Source organism: Bos indicus x Bos taurus, chromosome 12, assembly GCF_003369695.1.
Source record: "Bos indicus x Bos taurus breed Angus x Brahman F1 hybrid chromosome 12, Bos_hybrid_MaternalHap_v2.0, whole genome shotgun sequence".
In the NCBI taxonomy this organism is placed as follows: Eukaryota; Metazoa; Chordata; class Mammalia; order Artiodactyla; family Bovidae; genus Bos; species Bos indicus x Bos taurus.
This window is the reverse complement of record NC_040087.1, coordinates 74,646,850-74,667,046: the sequence shown is the minus strand read 5'-3', so window position 1 is coordinate 74,667,046 and position 20,197 is coordinate 74,646,850. Positions and strand designations below refer to the sequence as shown.

At 39.8% G+C, this 20,197-nt stretch overlaps 1 protein-coding gene across 1 annotated transcript in view; it reads right to left on the bottom strand.

Annotated features, from left to right (window-relative positions):
* IPO5 (importin 5) overlaps positions 1-20,197 on the bottom strand; it is a 40,556-nt gene that overhangs the window by 7,893 nt on the left and 12,466 nt on the right. The window contains exons 7-18 of the mRNA XM_027557855.1: positions 17,825-17,947; positions 17,622-17,742; positions 15,751-15,838; positions 13,815-13,921; positions 8,187-8,311; positions 8,004-8,093; positions 7,749-7,922; positions 5,778-5,996; positions 4,279-4,362; positions 2,735-2,867; positions 2,516-2,637; positions 405-501 (exon numbers count right to left, since the gene is read on the bottom strand). Coding sequence (XP_027413656.1) covers positions 405-501; positions 2,516-2,637; positions 2,735-2,867; positions 4,279-4,362; positions 5,778-5,996; positions 7,749-7,922; positions 8,004-8,093; positions 8,187-8,311; positions 13,815-13,921; positions 15,751-15,838; positions 17,622-17,742; positions 17,825-17,947 — 1,483 coding nt within the window. The remainder of the gene's footprint in view (positions 1-404; positions 502-2,515; positions 2,638-2,734; positions 2,868-4,278; positions 4,363-5,777; positions 5,997-7,748; positions 7,923-8,003; positions 8,094-8,186; positions 8,312-13,814; positions 13,922-15,750; positions 15,839-17,621; positions 17,743-17,824; positions 17,948-20,197) is intronic.

Genomic DNA, 20,197 nt, shown 5'->3' with positions numbered 1-20,197 from the left:
GATTTATTAAGAGACATTTCTCCCCAGAGGTATTATCCACATTTGAAATGAGCTAGAAAGTTAAGCTGGTCTCTAACCTATTAAAAAGAATCTTACTTTCTTAACATCACCAAAAGACATTTGGGGAAAGTGGCAATACATAATTATAGATATTTGCTAATAAAATCCCAGTCCTTAAAACTCTTCAGTGCTTCACAGAGAACTGTCTAACTAGTGGATAGCTGACGTTCTCCTTTTCAGGTTTTTGGCACAAGCGAAACAAAGGCACAAGCAGAGAACCTGAAACCATCATCAGTGCAAACAGAGCACTGGTGACGCCCACTCACTTCAGCTAGCACAGAGTCTACTACTTCTACAACTCAAGTCTAGCTAGAAATCTTTTCTGTTCAAAAATTACAGGATATCATCGTGGAAATAAAATTTCAGTAGAGGTACCATGAGTTTGACAACCTGTTCAGTATACTCCACAAAGCCTTCTTTTAACTCCTTAGCATAACAGACCTGAAATGAAAGTATTGGAAGAGAAATCAAGATCCATGTCATGCATTTGTTTTTTATTACAAACTGCAAAACTTAAGGACCACAGAATGCTCTACCCTAACTAGAGTTAACTACTTTTAAAGCTGTATGCAGGACAAGGAAATTAGTCAAACTCATGGGAACTGTAAAATGGGAAAGGGCCATGAAACAACTGTAAAATATATTGTCATTTAAAAGGTGGAATGCTTCATATTCTTATTTAGTGTGGGGAAGAATTTAGCAAAAGCTTTCGTACTCTGAAAATACTTCATACGAAAGATACCACTTAATTAAGGCAATATAAAAAGTTATTTTAAAAACCATGAAAATGTAATCATGGCACATCTCTTCTGTAAATCTGCAGCTATGAGTTTCTGTTTTGAATTAAAAAAAAAAAAATCATTACAACAATCAAACAAACAAAAAAAAACATCGTAATTCTTTTCTCTTTTACCACATTAAAAGATTTGATAATTGTGTTTATGTAACTGTAAAAGATGTTACATTTATATTTTTTCTCAAGTTGATACTATAAAGATTCCAAAATATTTATAAATTATAGGCAAATATGATGGCTCAGTGGTGAACAATACGCCTGCATACAGGAGATGCACAAGATGCAGTTCTGTCTCCGGGTCAGGAAGATCCCCTGGAGGAGCTAATGGCTATCCACTCCAGTATTCTTGCCTGGAGAATTCCACAGACAGAGGAGCCTGGTGAGCTACAGTCCATGTGGCCACAGAGTCTAACACAATAGAGTAAATAAGCACACAGGCGCTGATAAGAGTAAGTTCAAGAGATACGCTTAAATGAATTAGAAAACAATGCCTTGTTAATAGAAAAATAGAATTGAAGTCATTAGTTTTTATTTAGGCTTACTTAACTGCTAGATTTATAATATATCATAAAATGGTTTTTCCAGTGGTCATGTATGGATGTGAGAGTTGGACTGTGAAGAAGGCTGAGCGCCGAAGAATTGATGCTTTTGAACTGTGGTGTTGGAGAAGACTCTTGAGAGTCCCTTGGACTGCAAGGAGGTCCAACCAGTCCATTCTGAAGGAGATCAGCCCTGGGATTTCTTTGGACAGAATGACGCTAAAGCTGAAACTCCAGTACTTTGGCCACCTTATGTGAAGAGTTGACTCATTGGAAAAGACTCTGATGCTGGGAGGGATTGGGGGAAGGAGGAAAATGGGACAACAGAGGATGAGATGCCTGGATGTCATCACTGACTCGATGGACGTGAGTCTGAGTGAACTCCGGGAGTTGGTGATGGACAGGGAGGCCTGGCGTGCTGCGATTCATGGGGTCGCAAAGAGTCGGACACGACTGAGCGACTGAACTGAACTGAACTAAACTGAATCTCTTAAAAATTTTTTTACTCAAGTTTAGTTGACTCACAAAGTTGTGTTCCCATAGTCTCTTAACCAGTTAATAACAAAACAAAACTTACCCCTCCCTGTCTACAACACATACAGGTTAAGATAATCAGTGTAAATATCCTGGTTCTCCTACCATGTCTTTTTTCATACAATGAAATCATACCAATTTTATTTTTAATACTATGAGCACATTTTTTGTTCATTCAAAAACATTCCTTAGCCCCTGTCATACACTAAGCACAAAATGGGCAAAAACCCTTCCCTCAGTTAGCTCTGTAACAGTTTTGTAATACTCCAAGGCACAGTGCTTCCTGATCATCATCTAACAACAGGTATTTGGGCTATTCACTGTACTGGGGCTATTCACTTTGTTCTTGTTATTAAAAATAGCACTGGTAAAGAAAGGTTTCATCCACATGATTTCTTTAGGATTGAAATCTGTAAGTAGAAATGTTGAGTCTAAAGGTTTCTATATCGTATTTCTTAAAGAATACATTCCTGGCTCTTCAAACTAACTTCTTCAATATCTATAAAAAGCACTCCTATGAAATATATTTACACACACACATGTATTCATGAGAAGTTGTAAAATAAAGTTTAGTAAACATAATTACCAGCATCTGACAAGCAGTTGATTTTTCTTCCAGTCCTGCAGTTTTAATACCAAAACTTTGCTGATCTCCAAGGTTCACAAATTCCCAACCATCATCATCACTCATGTTCTCCATGTCTTGAGCTATTAACAAAGAATCAAAGCAAATTCATTTTAACTTTGTTAAAAATGATAACAAGGAGAACTCTTACAAGTGCCACTTCCTCATGAAGACACCTACTATCTAGAAGGGCTACTTCAGGCTTAATTGAAGCTGTCTTCATTAAAGGCCCCATCACCACCGGTAGGTACTGCTGAAATTCTTTCCCAAGGATTTTGCACATCCTGGCCCATGCGGAGATCATGTAAGAGATCTGGGGGGGGGGGGGGGGGAAACAATTAAAAATTAAATTTAAATTGATGTTTCAAAAATGTGTAAAGCCCCTTTCCCCTTCTCATAGAAATGATGTTTTATTTTGGCCCTTCAAGCAACAAGTGCGCTAAAGACCACATACTTAAAATGTTTGGAAACAATAAAGTCACTGAGAACTTACTTCTACATGAGGATACAGACAACAGGTGAGGCAAGAGACAGACCAGTGCTGTGTCTTATGTTTTCCTGTTTTCAAGAAGCAGTACATAACAGCACATGAATCATGTAACAAAAATCCACTTAGACTTATCAACCCCTGGCCGCTAATTTTCCCCAAGGCAGGACTTTACCTGACTTTGCCTACAGCCTAACACTCCACTCAGTCAATATTAATCACCCCTTTCTCCTCTTTGTTTAAGTTTTCTGTGTAGGGGGTTGTCCACATTTAAGATACCTCTTCTACTACTCAATTTAGGAAGACTTTAATTACTACAAAGTACCCTAGAGAATCTGGTTCTATTTCATCTCTATTGCCCACAAAGGGATTTTTACCCTCTGGTATCTATTTATATACTTGTTTACCTCATGTGGCTGCATGTGCAAACACACTCCCCTACTCCTAATTTCAAAAACAAAACCAAAAAAAGTTTGAAAAACAAAACAAAACAAAACATTTTAAGTATGGAAAACAATTACAGCATGGCTGTGCAAAGTTAAAATTTAATCCAACAATTATTTATTGAATGCTCATTGTGCAGCAGGCACTGGGAGTATCACCAAGAATAGGATAGACATTTGCGACATTATTACAACCGGGTCCTAGGCACCCACCACTGAGACTTGTACTGGCCAGGAAATCTGGGCAGGAGTTAGAAAGGCTGAGTGGGAACGGCTCTTTCTAAGCTACAGGATGTTTGTTCCTGGGCAGAGAAAAGAGCACAACACATTCTAAAATTGTTGGTTGCGACATTTCTTTTGCTTTAGAAAGGGGAAGGAAGTCACGTGGCACTGAACGGGCCAGGAGAGATCCAAACGGACATGTCTTGGAAGTGGCTGGATAAATAAACCCTGCGTTCAGTGACTGAAGTCACAACCCTATGGAGGAAAACCAAAGCCACGACTGTGGATGACACTGCTCAAGGGAAGTGAGGAGATCCGAGCACCTAGGATAATGGAGATCAGCAGCACCAAAAACCTTCAGTCATAAGAGCAGCAGCCTGAAAATCGACTGAGGAAAAACACGGTGTGCAAAAGTAAACACGTGTAAGCACACACGGTGTGGAAAGCCAGTGAAGAATGCCCCTGAAACCAGGGGTTGTATTACCTCAAGAAACCTATTGCTCAATTTTTCTTCTCAGTATTTAGCCCTGCGCTATCAACCAGGATGGAGGGGACCATGCGCGCTGCTTTACCTGAGGGTCGTCATCTTCCATGTCACTGAAGTCTGTTTGCGTCTTCAGCAACAGCTGCATCACGTCAGAGGCATCCTGCATGAACTGGAGGAAAGTTTGGGGAAGACACATGTTACTCACGTATATCTCATCACAGAGATACCACTGCCACCTAATTTTGTTTCTCACATAATAAATCTCTCTCCCCAAATCTATTAACATTTCCCGCGTGAGTTTTAACCCCTCAGATAAAAGTACTATATAGAGAAGTTGTCACATATACTTCAACAGATTTAGTGCTCTAGAATTTCTAGAAAAATGTTTTTCAGTTAAAGTCAAAATGAATTACAGTATAAAGATAGTTCTCGTGTCATCCAGTTTTGGTCCATGGCTTATGCATTTCCAGCAGTAAAAAGATAACTCAAATTCAGAAAAGCAATTCTGGATTGCTCTCTAGCTTCCCTGGTGGCTCAGTGGTAAAGAATCCACCTGCAATGCAGGAGACCCTGGTTCAATCCCTGAGTCGGGAAGATCCCCAGGAAGAGGAAATGGCAACCCACTCCAGTATCCTTTCTGTGAAAATCCTACTAGGGACAGAGGAGCCTGGTGGGCTATGGTCCGTGGGACTGCAAACTTGGACACGACTGAGTGACTGAGCTGCAAAAGCTGTATGATTTTCACTTCTCTGTTTAGTTTTGGCTATCTCCACTGTATAAACAGGCAGTGCTGCACAAAGATAGTTTGAAAGCCAAAATACAGAGTATGGAACATAAAAATGTTTTACTGACTAGGTTCTCAGTGTCTCCCAGAAAACTATTTGTAAGATAAAAGTGCTAGTTGTGGAGGAGACCAGAGAGAAAGGTTTTATGTTGAAAGCTCTGAGAATCAGAATGGGAGGGGCTGATAACAGAAACTTTTTTGGGGTTAGCTTTGACAGCTGAGATGCTGGCTAGGATGAAAAACACATGGGCCAATGGTCCTTTTTAATTCTTTTCTGAAGATCTAAATGCATATTTCTCTTGGGACACTCAAAGCTTTGGGGATTAACAGGATTGCAACTGGAATGTTCCCAAGCACTTTTTTAGTTTTTAAAAAAAAATTTTTCAGTCACACCCTGAGGCATGTGGGTCTTAGTTTCCTGACCAGGGATGGAACCTGTGCCCCCTGCACTGGAAGACAGAGTCTCAATCACTGGACTTGGGTCCCCCGAGCATATGTTTAAATATGGGTAAAACTGAACATATGGGTCTGGAATTCCACAAGCCTCCAGAGATAAGACTGCACATGTAAGGGAAGGTTTCAAAAGCATGACTGAGTTAAGAAGAAACCTTATTAGCAATGAAAAAATGAAGCTGATAATTTATATATAAAATTAAAGTAATTCAAGAATAAGATGATGGAAAACAACTAAATCTTTAGAAAACCTCTTATCAGAAAGAAAAAAATCCTCTGGTACCCTCGATGCCCCCAAAGCCAGATGACACACAACAAACCCAACACATTGTTGACAAGTCACTTACCTTTTCCTTCCCAACAGCCAGACCAATGAGGCTGATGCACTCAATAGTTTTTCCTCTGAGAAGTCTGAGTTCCTTTTGAACTGCATTCTCGACAATGTGCTTCAGTGACGGCATGAATAAGTCATAGTAGGGGACAAATTTTTCTTCTGCAGTATCTGCAACTGATGCAATAGACGTCACAACTTGTTCCAAAACTAACTTGGTGCCTTTCTGGATCAACTGGAAGGAAGACAACAGAACATCAGCCCCACAGAGGAGAAGATGGGGCAAGCACTCCCGGCCAGTTCCCGAGGGCTGCACTGAGACTGCACGCTGAGCCCACCCTACAGCAGCCAGAGTGGAGACTAGGTCTCAGCGCAAACTGAAGAGCCCCCGCTGAACTATCTGTGAGGTGTTCTCTCCTGTCAGCACAGCGCTCCTCACTTGTGTCCACTTTATCTCAAAGCACGGCTAATTCTCGAGCATAAATGTGAACTCCCTTAAATTTTTGTATCCAGCAAGCTTAATTTTACTCATTGTTCTTCATTTATTTCCACTACTTAATTTTATATCTTGTGCTGTCCGATTAGGTCGTGGAGAAAGTTCCCTTTATGGCCCATTCCTTTATTTTCTATTTCTCCCCAGAAAAATACCACTGAGGACACCCCTGAGAGGTGCCCTCTTTCTCCACCCTGGTGCAACAGGTGAGATCAGCCTTCCCCCTGCACCAACAATCCAGTGTTCTCTGACCTGCCGAGGAAAATTCTTCCTGGGTACTTGCGGTCAGGCCATGTCAGCACCTGGCAATGTTATTCTGTAATTCCTTGTGGGTTCATAGAAATAATTGAGCCGGCAACTGCTCCGGACCCTCCACCCCCTCATCAACCACAGCCACTCTCGGCAGAGCTCTTTCTACTTGTACCTCGAGTCCCCACACTGCTCTGCAAGGTGAGCTCACTCCTTCCTTTGGCATCTCGCATCTGCTCTGTGGTTAACGTCATGACCAGCCTGTGATCCCACAGGAAAGTCTTTCTTCCTTGGCTACCCTGCCTCCGCACAGCTCTTCTCACACACACGACCCTCTTCCCCTATCCCATCTCAGCAGCCCCTTCCTTCAGTCTGCACCTCACACACGGGTCCCCAGCGGGGAGCTGGGTTATATAGAGCCATCCTTCAGCCAAATCTACTCGAACGTCCTATCTGACCCATCTATTTCTGATTTAACTAACTAACCTAACTGACCTGCCCTCAACTCGACTACCTCCCTGTCTTCACGTACTACACTCACCTTCCTGTATCATGCTCTTAGCTTGCTATCGTAGTTCACTGAGTGCCCATCCTCTGCTTCAGACCCCTTCTCTGCCTTCTGGGACCTTGTAATTTCCCGTCTTCCTCTCTGCTCTCCTTTAGACCAGGGCTAGGTGAAGTGCGGTTTACCAACTGTTACCAGTTCATCATGAGCCAAAGTACAGACGCTGAGTGTTTAGAAAAATTTTTATAGCAATCTGACAGTAACTTTATGTTTGCTGAATATTCGAATTAAAAGGCTTTTATTTTGTGCGTCCTTTTTATTTTATAGCAGAAATTTCATTTCATTCTACTTGATAACAAACCAGGTTTCTGTTTTTGCCTGTCTTACCTGCATCCTGTCTTTTTCTGCTGCTGCACTGATTATTATTCACTTGTTTTTAGGTTGCCTCTTACTTAAGCTGTAAACTATAAACCATCTTCTATTTGGATGGCCAGGCCTTATTTTAAGAATTCAACATGTTTAATAATACAAAAAGGATATTCTTTTTTCACGTCTTCTCTATGTCTGTCATTCTGGTTAAGAGAGTGGTCAGCACTTTTTGCTTCCTTCTCTTTCACCTTTTTAAAATCAAAGTGGCAGAAACTGCTAACGTTTCCTGAGAAGTCTCTTTCAGAATCACCATTCCCTCCGATTTCCACTATACCAGCCAAACAGACAGCTTAAAAGACAGTGAAACTTACCTCTTGAAGTTTAAGGACCATGATGGAATGCAGATGCTTCACCAAGCTGTCTAAGTATGGAATAAGCAGTGACTTGGGACAGTCCTCTGTGAAGTTGATGAGAGCGGCGGCAGCGTGGGCCTGGACACGCTGATTGCCCTGGTCTTCCATGGTCTGCAGCAGTGCTGCAATCACCTGTGAGACGAAATCACACAGGCTTTTCAATCACCACCCCTCTTCCTGGAGTTTTTCAGTGTCTGCAGACTCAGTACTTACCTTCTCATGGAACTTCTTCTGGAAACCAGGTGCAAAGTCAGTAGCCATCTGTCCCACAGCATTACAGGCCGCATACCTCACCCTGGGATGCTGGAAGAGGAGCTCGTGTGTTAGTAAAGGGAACAGGGTCCCCTGCGAAACCCTGGCAATATATTAAGGAATCAAATGTTTACTGGTACTTACAGGATCCTGAAGAAAAAGCAGAACAAAATTTACTATCTCGTTGAGAATCCCCTCCATCTGCTGGTGGCATCCTTCCCCAATGGCGGACAAGGCCATGAGCCCCGCGTGCCGGTACTTCCAGTCAGCTGTGGAACAGTTACATGGCGGGGAAGAGCAATTAGACACCACTGATGGGGCCTTCCAGTCGTCAGGAGTATGACAGTAACAAAGTATGGTTATACATGGCTATTAAGTAGGCAAATAGAAAAACTCTGTTTCTGGATTACTTTACTGTCACAGTGGTTACGTCACACAAGCATTTCACTCCCAAAGTTGAAAAGACAGCGTGGCAGCAAAGGGCTTGTCGGTATTTATACCAACTGCCTAAAATAGGACACGTCCCCACAGACTGACTATGGGCAGTGAAGATACGGATCTTCTGTGTCACATACTGCTGTTCACTGAACAGAGACTTAATGATCTCCAGTCATATTTCTCTAAAAAGAAAAAACGCCAAGGAGAAAAGATGCTGTTTTCGAAAAATTTTTATTTAATAATATGGTAAATGAGCATGGAACCTTATCTGTATTCTAACATTAACAATGGCTATCTGCTTTTTCGTTAAGGGAATATTAACTAAACCAATGTTTATTTTACTGGACTTCATATCCTATTCTATATAATTTCCCTGACTCTCATTTCTAAATATTTGTTTTTACTATATTATCATTCACTTTAAGGTTGCTTTAAATTCCTTGTGGAACAAAAGAAGATACACCTAAATATAAAAACCTGAACAATGGTTCTCAAAGTGGGGTTCAAGAACCCTGCGATTTCCTAAGACTCATTCATGGGGTTCACAAGGTCAAAATCATTCTCCTAATAACATTATTCTTTCACTTTCATTTTGAGAGTACAGAGTATTCTCAGGATTACAGCATATGTGGAATATCAAGAAAATCAACCCAGAAGCACACATAAGAATTCAGTTTTACCTAAGATATTTACAAAAATGCCCAAAATAAAAAAAAGACATTCTCACTATTTTCCTGTTTGTCTTGGAAAAGAGAGTCGTTTTTCATGAAATATGTCATTTCTGTTAACATGTAACAGGTTTAACAAACACACTCTGGGTCATGGTTGTAGAAAACAAACCAATGGTTACCAGGGGGAGGGGGAAGGATAAACTGGGAGATGGGGGATATACACACTACTATACATAAAACAGTTGTAAGGATCTACTCTATAGCACAGGGAACTTTACTCTACTCTACTCTATAATGACCTATATAGGAAAAGAATCTTAAAGTGGAGAGATATATATGTATATATAGAGACAAATAGGTATGTATAACTGATTCATTTTGCTGTACACTTGGAACTAACACAACATTGTAAATTAACTATATTCAATGAAAAAAAAAAAAAAGCTCTCATCATATTATAAAGGGAAGCAAATGTTCATATAAAAAACCCAAAAATCAACAGCACTCTGAGATCCTCACTGTAAAGGGGTCCTGAGATTATAGTTTGAGAACTGCTGGTGTAAGAGCTAACTAAGTTATAAAAGAAAATCCTAAATGAGAGATCAGACTTAATTCTTTCCTTTGGGGAGCCCAAAACTCATGTAAAGATGTATGTTGTAACTAACTTTACTGAAAAAACTGCTAAATTATTTGCTAAACATTAAAACTTTATTATTTATGATAACATTATTATATCAGTTCATTTTAGTCACTCAGTCGTGCCCAACTCTTTGCGACCTCTTGAACCGCAGCACTCCAGGCCTCCCTGTCCATCAGCAACTCCCGCAGTCCACCCAAACCCATGTCCATGGGTGATGCCATCCAACCAGTTCATCCTCTGTCGTCCCCTTCTCCTGCCCTCAATCTTTCCCAGCATCAGGGTCTTTTCAAATGAGTCAGCCCTTCGCATCAGGTGGCCAAAGTACTGGAGTTTCAGCTTCAACATCAGTCCCTCCAATGAACACCCAGGACTGATCTCTTTTAAGATGGACTGGTTGGATCTCCTTGCTGTCCAAGGGACTCTCAAGAGTCTTCTCCAACACCATAGTTCAAAAGCATCAATTCTTTGGTGCTCAGCCTTCTTTATAGTCCAACTCTCACATTCATACACGACCACTGGAAAAGCCATAACCTTGACTAAACGGACCTTTGTTGACAAAGTAATGTCTCTGCTTTTCAATATGCTATCTAGGTTGGTCATAACTTTCCTTCCAAGGAGCAAGTATCTTTTAATTTCATGGCTGCAATCACCATCTGCAGTGATTTTGGAGCCAAAAAAATAAAGTCAGCCACTGTGTCCACTGTTTCCCCATCTGTTTCCCATGAAGTGATGGGACCAGATGCCATGATCTTGGTTTTCTGAATGTTGAGCTTTAAGCCAACTTTTTCACTCTCATCAAGAGGCTCTTTAGTTCTTCGTCACTTTCTGCCATAAGGGTGGTGTCATCTGCATATCTGAGATTATTGATATTTCTCCTGGCAATCTTGATTCCAGTTTGTGCTTCTTCCAGCCCAGCATTTCTCATGATGTACTCTGCATGTAAGTTAAATAAGCAGGGTGACAATATACAGCCTTGACGTACTCCTTTTCCTATTTGGAACCAGTCTGTTGTTCCATGTCCAGTTCTAACTGTTGCTTCCTGACCTGCATACAGATTTCTCAAGAGGCAAGTTAGGTGGTCTGATATTCCCAACTCTTTCAGAATTTTCCAGTTTATTGTGATCCACACAGTCAAAGGCTTTGGCATAGTCAATAAAGCAGAAATAGATACACACTTTAAATGTATTTCAGTTATCATTATACTATTAAGCCAGAATTTCTCAACTGAGGAATAAGAATCTTAAGAAACCAATATCGGATACAGATTAATCTAGACTTTTACTGTGGTGGTCATTTTGCAATGTATACAAATACTGAATCATTATGCTATACATCTGAAACCGATATATTGTTATGACAATAACTCAAACAAAAATAAATAGTAAAGAAAAATACTTTAATGCAACAAATATTGAAATAGATAAATGTCTGTATTTGGTTTGGACATTTAAAAGTTATGTCTCATATATTCTCAATGGGCAGAGTTCCTGGAAGTATATTCAGCAAATGTGATGGGATGGTACTGGGATGTGAAAATGGTCTTCCTGCTTTGAATTTTAAGATTAAAAAAAAATTGCTGTTTATCAATGCTAGAAAAAATACAAGGGCTTCCCTGGTGGCTCAGTGGCTCCGTCTGCCAAAGGGGAGACATGGGTTCGATCCCTGATCCGGGAAGATACCACACGTTGCAAAGCAACTAAGCCTGTGCCACAACTATTTAGCTTGTGCCCTGGAGCCTGGGAGCCACAACTATTGAGCCCAAGCATCCTAGAGTCCGTGCTCCACAACTAGAGAGCAGACCCACTCTCTGAAAGCAGACAAAGGCCCACACGGCAGTGAAGACCCAGCACAGCCAAAAAGAAAATAAACCAAAAAAAATAAAATAAAATAAATTACAGTGGGGTAGATGTTAAGTTGATGCTTTTGAACTGTGCTGTTGGAAAAGACTCTTGAGAGTCCCTTGGACTGCAAGGAGATCCAACCAGTCCATCCTAAAGGAACTCAGTCCTGGGTGTTCATTGGAAGGACTGATGTTGAAGCTGAAACTCCAATACTTTGGCCACCTGATGCGAAGAGCTGACTCATTGGAGAAGACCCTGATGTTGGGAAAGATTGAGGGCTGGAGGAGAAGGGGACAACAGAGGATGAGATGGTTGGATGGCATTACCAACTCAATGGACATGACTTTGGGTGAATTCCCGGAGTTGGTGATGGACAGGGAGGCCTGGCATGCTGCAGTTCATGGGGTTGCAAAGAGCTGGAAACGACTGAGACACTGAACTGAACTGACTGAGATGTTAAGTGACTAGAGAAAAAGTATTGTTTGTCATTTTTAACACTCTTTTCACGTGCAGTGAAGTGTTAGTTGCTCAGTCATGCCCGACTCTTGGTGACCCCATGGACTGCAGCCCACCAGTCTCCTCTGTCCATGGGATTTTCCAGGCAAGAATACTGGAGTGGGTTGCCATTTCCTTCTCACATGTAGTATTAACACTAAATACACTTTTGGACCCTAATTCCACTGGAAGAGCCTATTTTTTTCCACGAACAAGGAAATCAAAGGTCCAGACTTGCTCCAAGCCACACATTTAACAACAGCAAATCCGTACCCAAAGTTCACTGCCTTACTGTGAACACATGCGAGTTCACTGTAATACATGCAAAGCCTTCTGCAGCCAGCTAATATTGTAGCAGAAACTTACAATCAAATTCTTTAACTGCAAATGAGCAGGTCCACAATATATTTGAAGACTGGCACTAAGCAGTGTGAAACACTGACAACTGGGTGACTTTGTGCAAACTTTCACATCTCTGGCCTTTACGTTCTTCATCTTAAAAATGGAAAAGCTAGACTCTCTCTACTAGCTCTTATAGGTTGACCAGCCTGTGATGCTGTCTCTGTTTGGGGAAAAATCCTTCAAAATTTAGGGGTAATAAAAGGGGAACCTATTGTTCAAGACCCAGATGTAAAATCACCATCATCCTAAAGAAACAATGGTTTTGGACAATGCCCTTTTAGAATACATAAGAGCTTTATAGCATAAGGAGGACCTACATAATAAAAAACATAAGGGCTGGTATGAAGCTGTTATTAAGACCCAGAATCAAAGGCTGGACCCTCAAGTCCGTCTCCTGCAATGTACGCTACAAACATACACGCTAATACAGGTAAGCCAGGACTTCTGTAAGAATGTATGCAGTGGCATTATTTATTATGAACAAAACTGTTCGGTTTAATGGGGAACTGTGCAGCGCTGTGTCGCTGTTTAGCGAATGGGAGGTTATCATGAGGTGACAGGATGCGCTGTGGCGCAGAAGCTCCCGGAAGCATGGGGTCTGGGTGCTTTACTCACGTTAAACACAGCTGCCTTTGTGCGTAATGAGGACAGAGACTCAAGTCTCAGAGAACCGTTAACAGTGAACACCTCTGAATCCCAGTTAAGGGCCTTTCAGTTTATACATTTCAGATTTGAACTTTTTAAAATATGTCAAGCACAATCACTTTGTAATATAAAACACAAAAATGACAATTTTTCTTATTGAAAAAAATTACATGGTTCAAGGCTAGTGACCAAGTATTTGTTAAATTATAAAAACAAATACTGACATGGCTTCCCCTCTGATTTGTACAAGGCATTTTATTTTTTTTAAATAAAAGATATTAGATGAAGGAAAATTAAACCAAATACACTAATATTTCATAAACACTGCAAATACTGGTACGTTAAATTTGAACTTAGGTATTTCTGACTAGGGAGTAAAACAATTTTTCCTAGAATTAAAAACTTTTTCCTATATACTGAAGCTAATAATTCTGAGGAGGGAGAATAGAGCAATAGGGGCAGTATCGAGGAAAAAACATTCTTTACCATTAAGACTGAGTGCTTCTAAAGATGACTAAGTAGTATTTTATCAATATGAGAAGTAGGTTAAACAGAGAATATAAAAAGGCAAAGACTGACTTTCAGACACAGTCTAAGTCAAGCTCCACTATTCCAGCATTTCAAAGAGGTAATAGCTTACGGTTCTGAAGCATCTGCATAATGTGTTCTTTGATCATTGGCAGGACGAGCTTTCCACCGAGTCCACAAGCCATCCGGTCTAGAGCACTCTCACCAGCAACCGCATTGCTACACAGAGAACAATATAATTGACATACGGAAACACGTAAAAACAGGACACTGCACGGACGTGTTTTTAAACCGACACTGAAGAAGAATAGCTCAAGTAGTATTTTCTAATATATGTACTGAAGTTTTGGGTTAAAACCCCTAGAATTTAAAAAGTGGCGGGGGTGTGGATAAAATTTTTATCATGCCTCATCAATAGTTTAAAAGTCTTATGTCTGAATATGATCTTTCACGACTTCCCTCTGTCCCCACTCACTGGTTAAAACTTAGCTTCTGACACTCTGAAGACTCAGAGGGATCAGCAGTGTTTAGGAGCGCCTCTGAATCACATTTCCTGGAAATATAGTCTTCAAACTTATCAGAACACAGAAAACAGAAAAGGGTGCTGAGCCTGTATGTGATTTTCTCTAAACTGGGAGCTTATTCATCTTTTAAAGGGGTGCAATCTGCCCTATAAAATATTATGTGTAAGTGAAACTCAATTACAGTTTTTTCACTGAAAATCGAAGGAATTTGGGCATTAATGCCTTTGCACATTTATTGTTTTAGAACCTCAAGATTAGCAGTTGCCACGTACATGACCTCTAACTGCTCTGTGAAGGTAAGACCAGAAAGACAACACTATGACCTTGAAAACAGGCTCTTAAGACTTAGCCTGACCTTGAAAATGTATTTATGTCCTACTTACTCAGAGATAAAATCTTATTTATCTAGTTCAGAAAAAAATAGCTTCTTAACATCACATACACCTTAGTGCCTTTTACAGGGCAAATTAAAAGCCAGGTAGCAACACATCACAGTAACTGAACCAGGACAAGGAAACTCGACCAGAGCCCCGTCTCCTCTTCAGCCCTATTTAGGTGTTTCCAGTCAAGGATTATTTTCATATACTTCTATAGGGTATTCAGGCCAAAAGTCAGTTATTTTTAATGACAGGATCAAGCTTCAAAAATATACCATATATTTTCGAAGTCGAACGTCTTTAATTATATCTGTAAAAGTAGCTTACACTGACTACCAATCTTTCAGGGAAATAGTTTCAGTTCTTTTTAAGAAAAGGAGGTTAGGCAGTCTGATGTCCTGGGAAGAGTAAGAGAACTGGTTTTAAGTCCAGTCTACTAACTGGCCATAAACCCTGGACAAGTCACTCAATCTTTCCTCTCCATTTCTGCACTTAAAATAGGACACTAAACCCTCAGGCCCACTGAAAGGTCAATTAAAACGGTAGCTCTGAGGCGCTATGTTTCATACATGTTTAAGGGGCCATTTTCACTATTTCACAGTGAATATACATTTTGGGGACTTCTCCATAGGAATCTGTATTCATGGGTGCCTACTGAGTCAAAACAAGTGAAATAGTAAGTTCAGTGTTACTGTCATCCAGTGTATTAAATCTCACCATCATTGCCCCTTTTCTATTCTACATTTAACTTGCATTATATGAGGAAAACACAAGGAATCTGCTGAAACAACTATTATAACTTAAGGTCTACACATACACAAAGGTATTTACCACAATAGAGCTCCTTCATATATATTTCTGAAAGTACTCTTAAAAAATTCTTGACATGACGAACAGTTTAGAGTAAGACAGGGTAGAAAAGATAGCTACCTTCACTAGAAATAAATATCTACAAAATTTGATATAGGAAAACACACAATGGAGAAAGCCAAAATGTCCCACGTTTCAAATTTAAAAGCTTAACCTCAGGTTTGTAGACCACCACGTGGGGCAGAGACAGACCCTGTAACCCTAAGCTCTCACCGCCAGCTGGCCTCGCTCTGTCCCACCAGGGAAGCTCCGTACAGAGTTCGGGGTATGTGATTACCTATCAAAGTCATCATCTTCCAGTTCATCCGCATTTGCCCAGTCCTCATCCTCTTCAAGGTCAACCATCATGGCTAACATCTGCGGAACTAAAGAAAAGAACTACTTCATACCCAAAGACCATGACGCTATGATTTTGTCAATGTCACCCACAAGAATTGTAAGAGGTAAAACACAAAGGACATACTAAAACAAAAAACTTATTTGCCTGTGCTCCCCACATGTGGCTTGTTCTCTTTTCACCTTTCTCATCTCCCTGGCTTTACGTTTTGTTCTTTTTTAAGAAGTAAACATATTAAGGCGAAAAATCAAAATTTCCAAGTCCTGTTACGTTTTCTTCCTCCCTCATCAGAAGTAAGACCGTAATAAAATCAGTGTTTCTCATTATCAAACTTTTTTTCTTTTTTACACTTGAACTACAGTTTTCTCTGTGTATAACATATAGCAGTATTCAAAGGTTTTATTTTCTATATAATAAATGGTACATATACCCTTCGGCAACTTGCTTTTTTCTCAAGACACATGGATTTCACTTGAATTACTTCACAGCATTCCATTACATAAACACATCAACCTTTCGGTGGACATGGCAAAATGTGCTTTGATGAGATACACCTATCTCCTTGACAAGAGCACGTTCAGGGCATTGGGAAAAGGAAGAGAACATATATTAAACCCGGTCTGTACAACCAGGCTATACAACCCTGGACAAATCAATCTTTCCTCTCTGTTTCTGTGCTTGAAACTGTTACAAGTATCTTTATTACTAGAACCCACTCAAATGCTCTCCATAGTGGCACCATAAACTTAATTCCTATGGGAAGCTCAAAAGGAGGCCGATCTTATGTCACAGGTGTGACGTCTCCTGTGAGTCCTCTCTGCCCCACACCCTTCATCAACCACCACCTGACAATGTCAAACTCTGACAACTGGTGTTCCACAATTACACTCGTGTTTATTGAGACTGAGCAGTGTTCAACAGCTATAACTTTTGTGAATTTCCTGTTTCCAACCACTGTTTTCCGCACAGCAAAACTCTGTTGATGTGTGCACTCAACTACTTTCTTCCAGTCTGGCTTATCTTTTGATCTCATTTATGGTGTATTTGGTTGGTCAAACAACTGTTTTAGTACAAATTTAGCAATGTTTTGCACTTATGATTTTGACTCTGTCTTTAAAAAAAATACCACTTTCTACTATTAAGCTTTATATGTAAAATGTATCTGTATTATTTCATGTCTAATCAACTGAAAATTGAGGTTCGAATATGTTTTTCCCATAGAAACAACCAGTCGTGCAAACTATCTTTGATGAATTATCAAAGTTCAATTTGTTTCCACGTGAGCAGATCTGCTGCTGGGCCACCTTGTCCCATCTGATTCATCTGTCTATAGCTGCACCATCAACAAACTAAATCTTCACAGCTGATAGGCAAGACCTGCACTTCAGTCATCAAAATTGTCTTGGCTACTCCAGGCCCTACATTAGACTCTATCTTATCATGACCAATTCTATTATAATTCTGGGCTGAAATTATACTGAACTTTTAGGTTAATTTAAAGGGTACTGACATTGGGTTCTCTTATTAGTCTTTCAATGTGTTACCCAATTTTCCCCAGAGGTCTTACACATCTTTTGGTTTACTTCCAAGTATGACAAACCACGCTTGCTACGCTGAGGTTTCAGGGTGCTGGAGCATAGCCATCATGTCGGGCCTATGCAGTTAAGAATGTACTGGTGCATTTTCACAGATTCACCTGAGTTTGAAAGGACGTTCAGTCTTCCAATAAATCTGTGGCCTGGCACAACTCTCAGCAAACCTATCCGACAATTTTTCCACCTTAAAACAAACTATTTAGACTTTTGACTTACTTGTCTGTGCAACAATATTGGTATGTTTTCTTAACATAGCAGCTGCAGTCTCAGAGAGGGTCACGATTACTTCCAGGGCAAGCTGGCGCTGCATGTTATTGAGGCCAGTGTCTCCACACAACTACAAAGAAAATATATTTGTACACATTTAGTTGATTCATTGAAAACAAGAAACAGAACATTCACTGCACTATTTAATTTACCTTTAGACTCAGCTGTAAAGTGGCTTCCAAATGAGGACGTAAATACTTTGGAACCGTGTCTGCAATCTCAACAAGGGATTTTAGGACTGAATCATCATTCTGGTAGCAGGAGTCGTTTACAGCCTAGAAAAGATGAAATAGATTAAAAAAAAAAAAAAGTCTGTGTTCAACAGCCACTTTATGATGCCTCATTAGCCAGAGTATCAAGAGGAAAGGACAACAGAGAAACGCTCGTGTGCTCTTTTTCACTAAATAACTTTGCAATCAACCTTATGCAGATGTTCTACCTACAACTACATACATATTTTACTCTAGTCTAATGTTAACTACAAACGTATAATATAAAGATTTAAACCTAAGTCAAAATTAAAACCAGTCAATCTCCAATAACCACAACGACAAAACTTAAGACCGGCAAGGAAGTGTTTTCACAACCAGAAGGAATCTCCTTTTCTCTGTCCTTCCAAAATTCATACAGATAGTAAATACTAGATCCCATGATATATTTAAAGTGTCCAATTATACTGTATTTCTCTTTAATGACAAGTTCAGTCACTGTGGAATTTTAATGTAGCATTCTGTATCTACCTTTGCTTATATCACAGCCATAACTCCTAGAAGTTCTGGCTAACATTTTAACTTACTCTAAATTGAGACAAGAAAAATACAAAATTAAATAGTAAGTCAAGATGTGTCAGTAATATAAAACATTTGTTTCATCAGCTAATGTTTTGTCATTGACCAAACTATCTTTTCAGCTTAGTATCATGGGAAAAAAGTTTCTACTAAGTCCTGGCAGCAATTCTATCACATATGAACTTTTTAGTTTCAGATTCCCTGCTGCTGCTAAGTCACTTCAGTCGTGTCCGACTCTGTGCGACCCCATAGACGGCAGCCCACCAGGCTCCGCTGTCCCTGGGATTCTCCAGGCAAGAACACTGGAGTGGGTTGCCATTTCCTTCTCCAATGCATGAAAGTGAAAAGTGAAAGTGAAGTCACTCAGTCGTGTCTGACTCTTAGCGACCCCATGGACTGCAGCCTACCAGGCTCCGCCATCCCTGGGATTCTCCAGGCAAGAATACTGGAGTGGGTTGCCATTTCAGTTTCCCTAAACCCTCTCTAATCTGGCCCTCAATAGGGCACTATCTCTCTCAGGGGTGTTTCTTTGTTTGTCACAAGATTGAGGACATGGAAAGGCTGGGGTACTAGATGTCCCACACCCGTGACACTAACGCTTATGAGGAATTCATTTGACCGTATTATGCATCTTTACATGATTATGTCAAACATATACATTAAAAAACTCATTTATAATGGTCTCAACCTAGACCCTAACTCACAAATTCTTTTTTGCCTGTTTTAATGTACTATGATATATTTCTTCCCTAAAATGCAGATACTGTACAAATAAAGAAGGAACCCGTATTTTGTTTCATCTGGAACCGTACCTTTTCTGGAAATCACCAGTTCAAAACACCAAGAGTAACACAAATCATGGTGTTCAAATTGCCAATAATATCTATCAGTCCACATTTTTAGCTATTGCATTCGTATAGACCGTGTAGAAATCACCTAGTCTCCTATGTCTGTGTTGGGTCAGGCCCTAGCATTTATATGTGGAAAAGCATATCATTTTACTAGACATTACTTTCTCTTTTTCCTTTGTATCCACTTACAACCATACATTGATATTTTAAAAACTTATATGCGTACATAAGCTGTATGCACACAAATTCATTTCATTTTAAGAGGGAATATGGAAAATTATAAAATACTTGTTATAAAAGGAGGTTTGAAGTCTGACAAGGTTGAGACCAATTACTCTAACTTCCCCAAGTTCATTTTACTTTCTCATTGGGGCAGATGTCCTTAAAATAATAATTTATCCTTGGCTTCCAGTAATGTTTAACTGTAAAATTACTTTGTGATATAAACTGTCACAAGCCCTGTATTTAACAGTAAAGACTATGGTCCAATCTGGGTTTCAACTATGCACAACTCCACCATGCACCACTCAACACTGTGACCTTGGGCAAGTTTCTTATCCCCTCCTTAGCTTTTCCTTCTGTAAAATGAGCATTTCATAGGTTATTTGGTTGTTCTAATAGAAATAACCTACTGTGATTATATACTCAATAATCAGCATATGTTGCTTATTATCATTTGCCTTAAAGAAAAAATTTGAAACGAAGAGACCCAAGGTATATCAAAGGCAAAAAATATTAAGAAACGTGCATGTTTTGTTCACTGCTGTATCCTTAGTTGGCACACAGCAGGCAATACATATTTAATGAATAAATGAATGCAATACAGAACTCTGATGAGAATTTAAGCAACAGAAAACTAGTTAAGGATATAATTATCACCTATTTT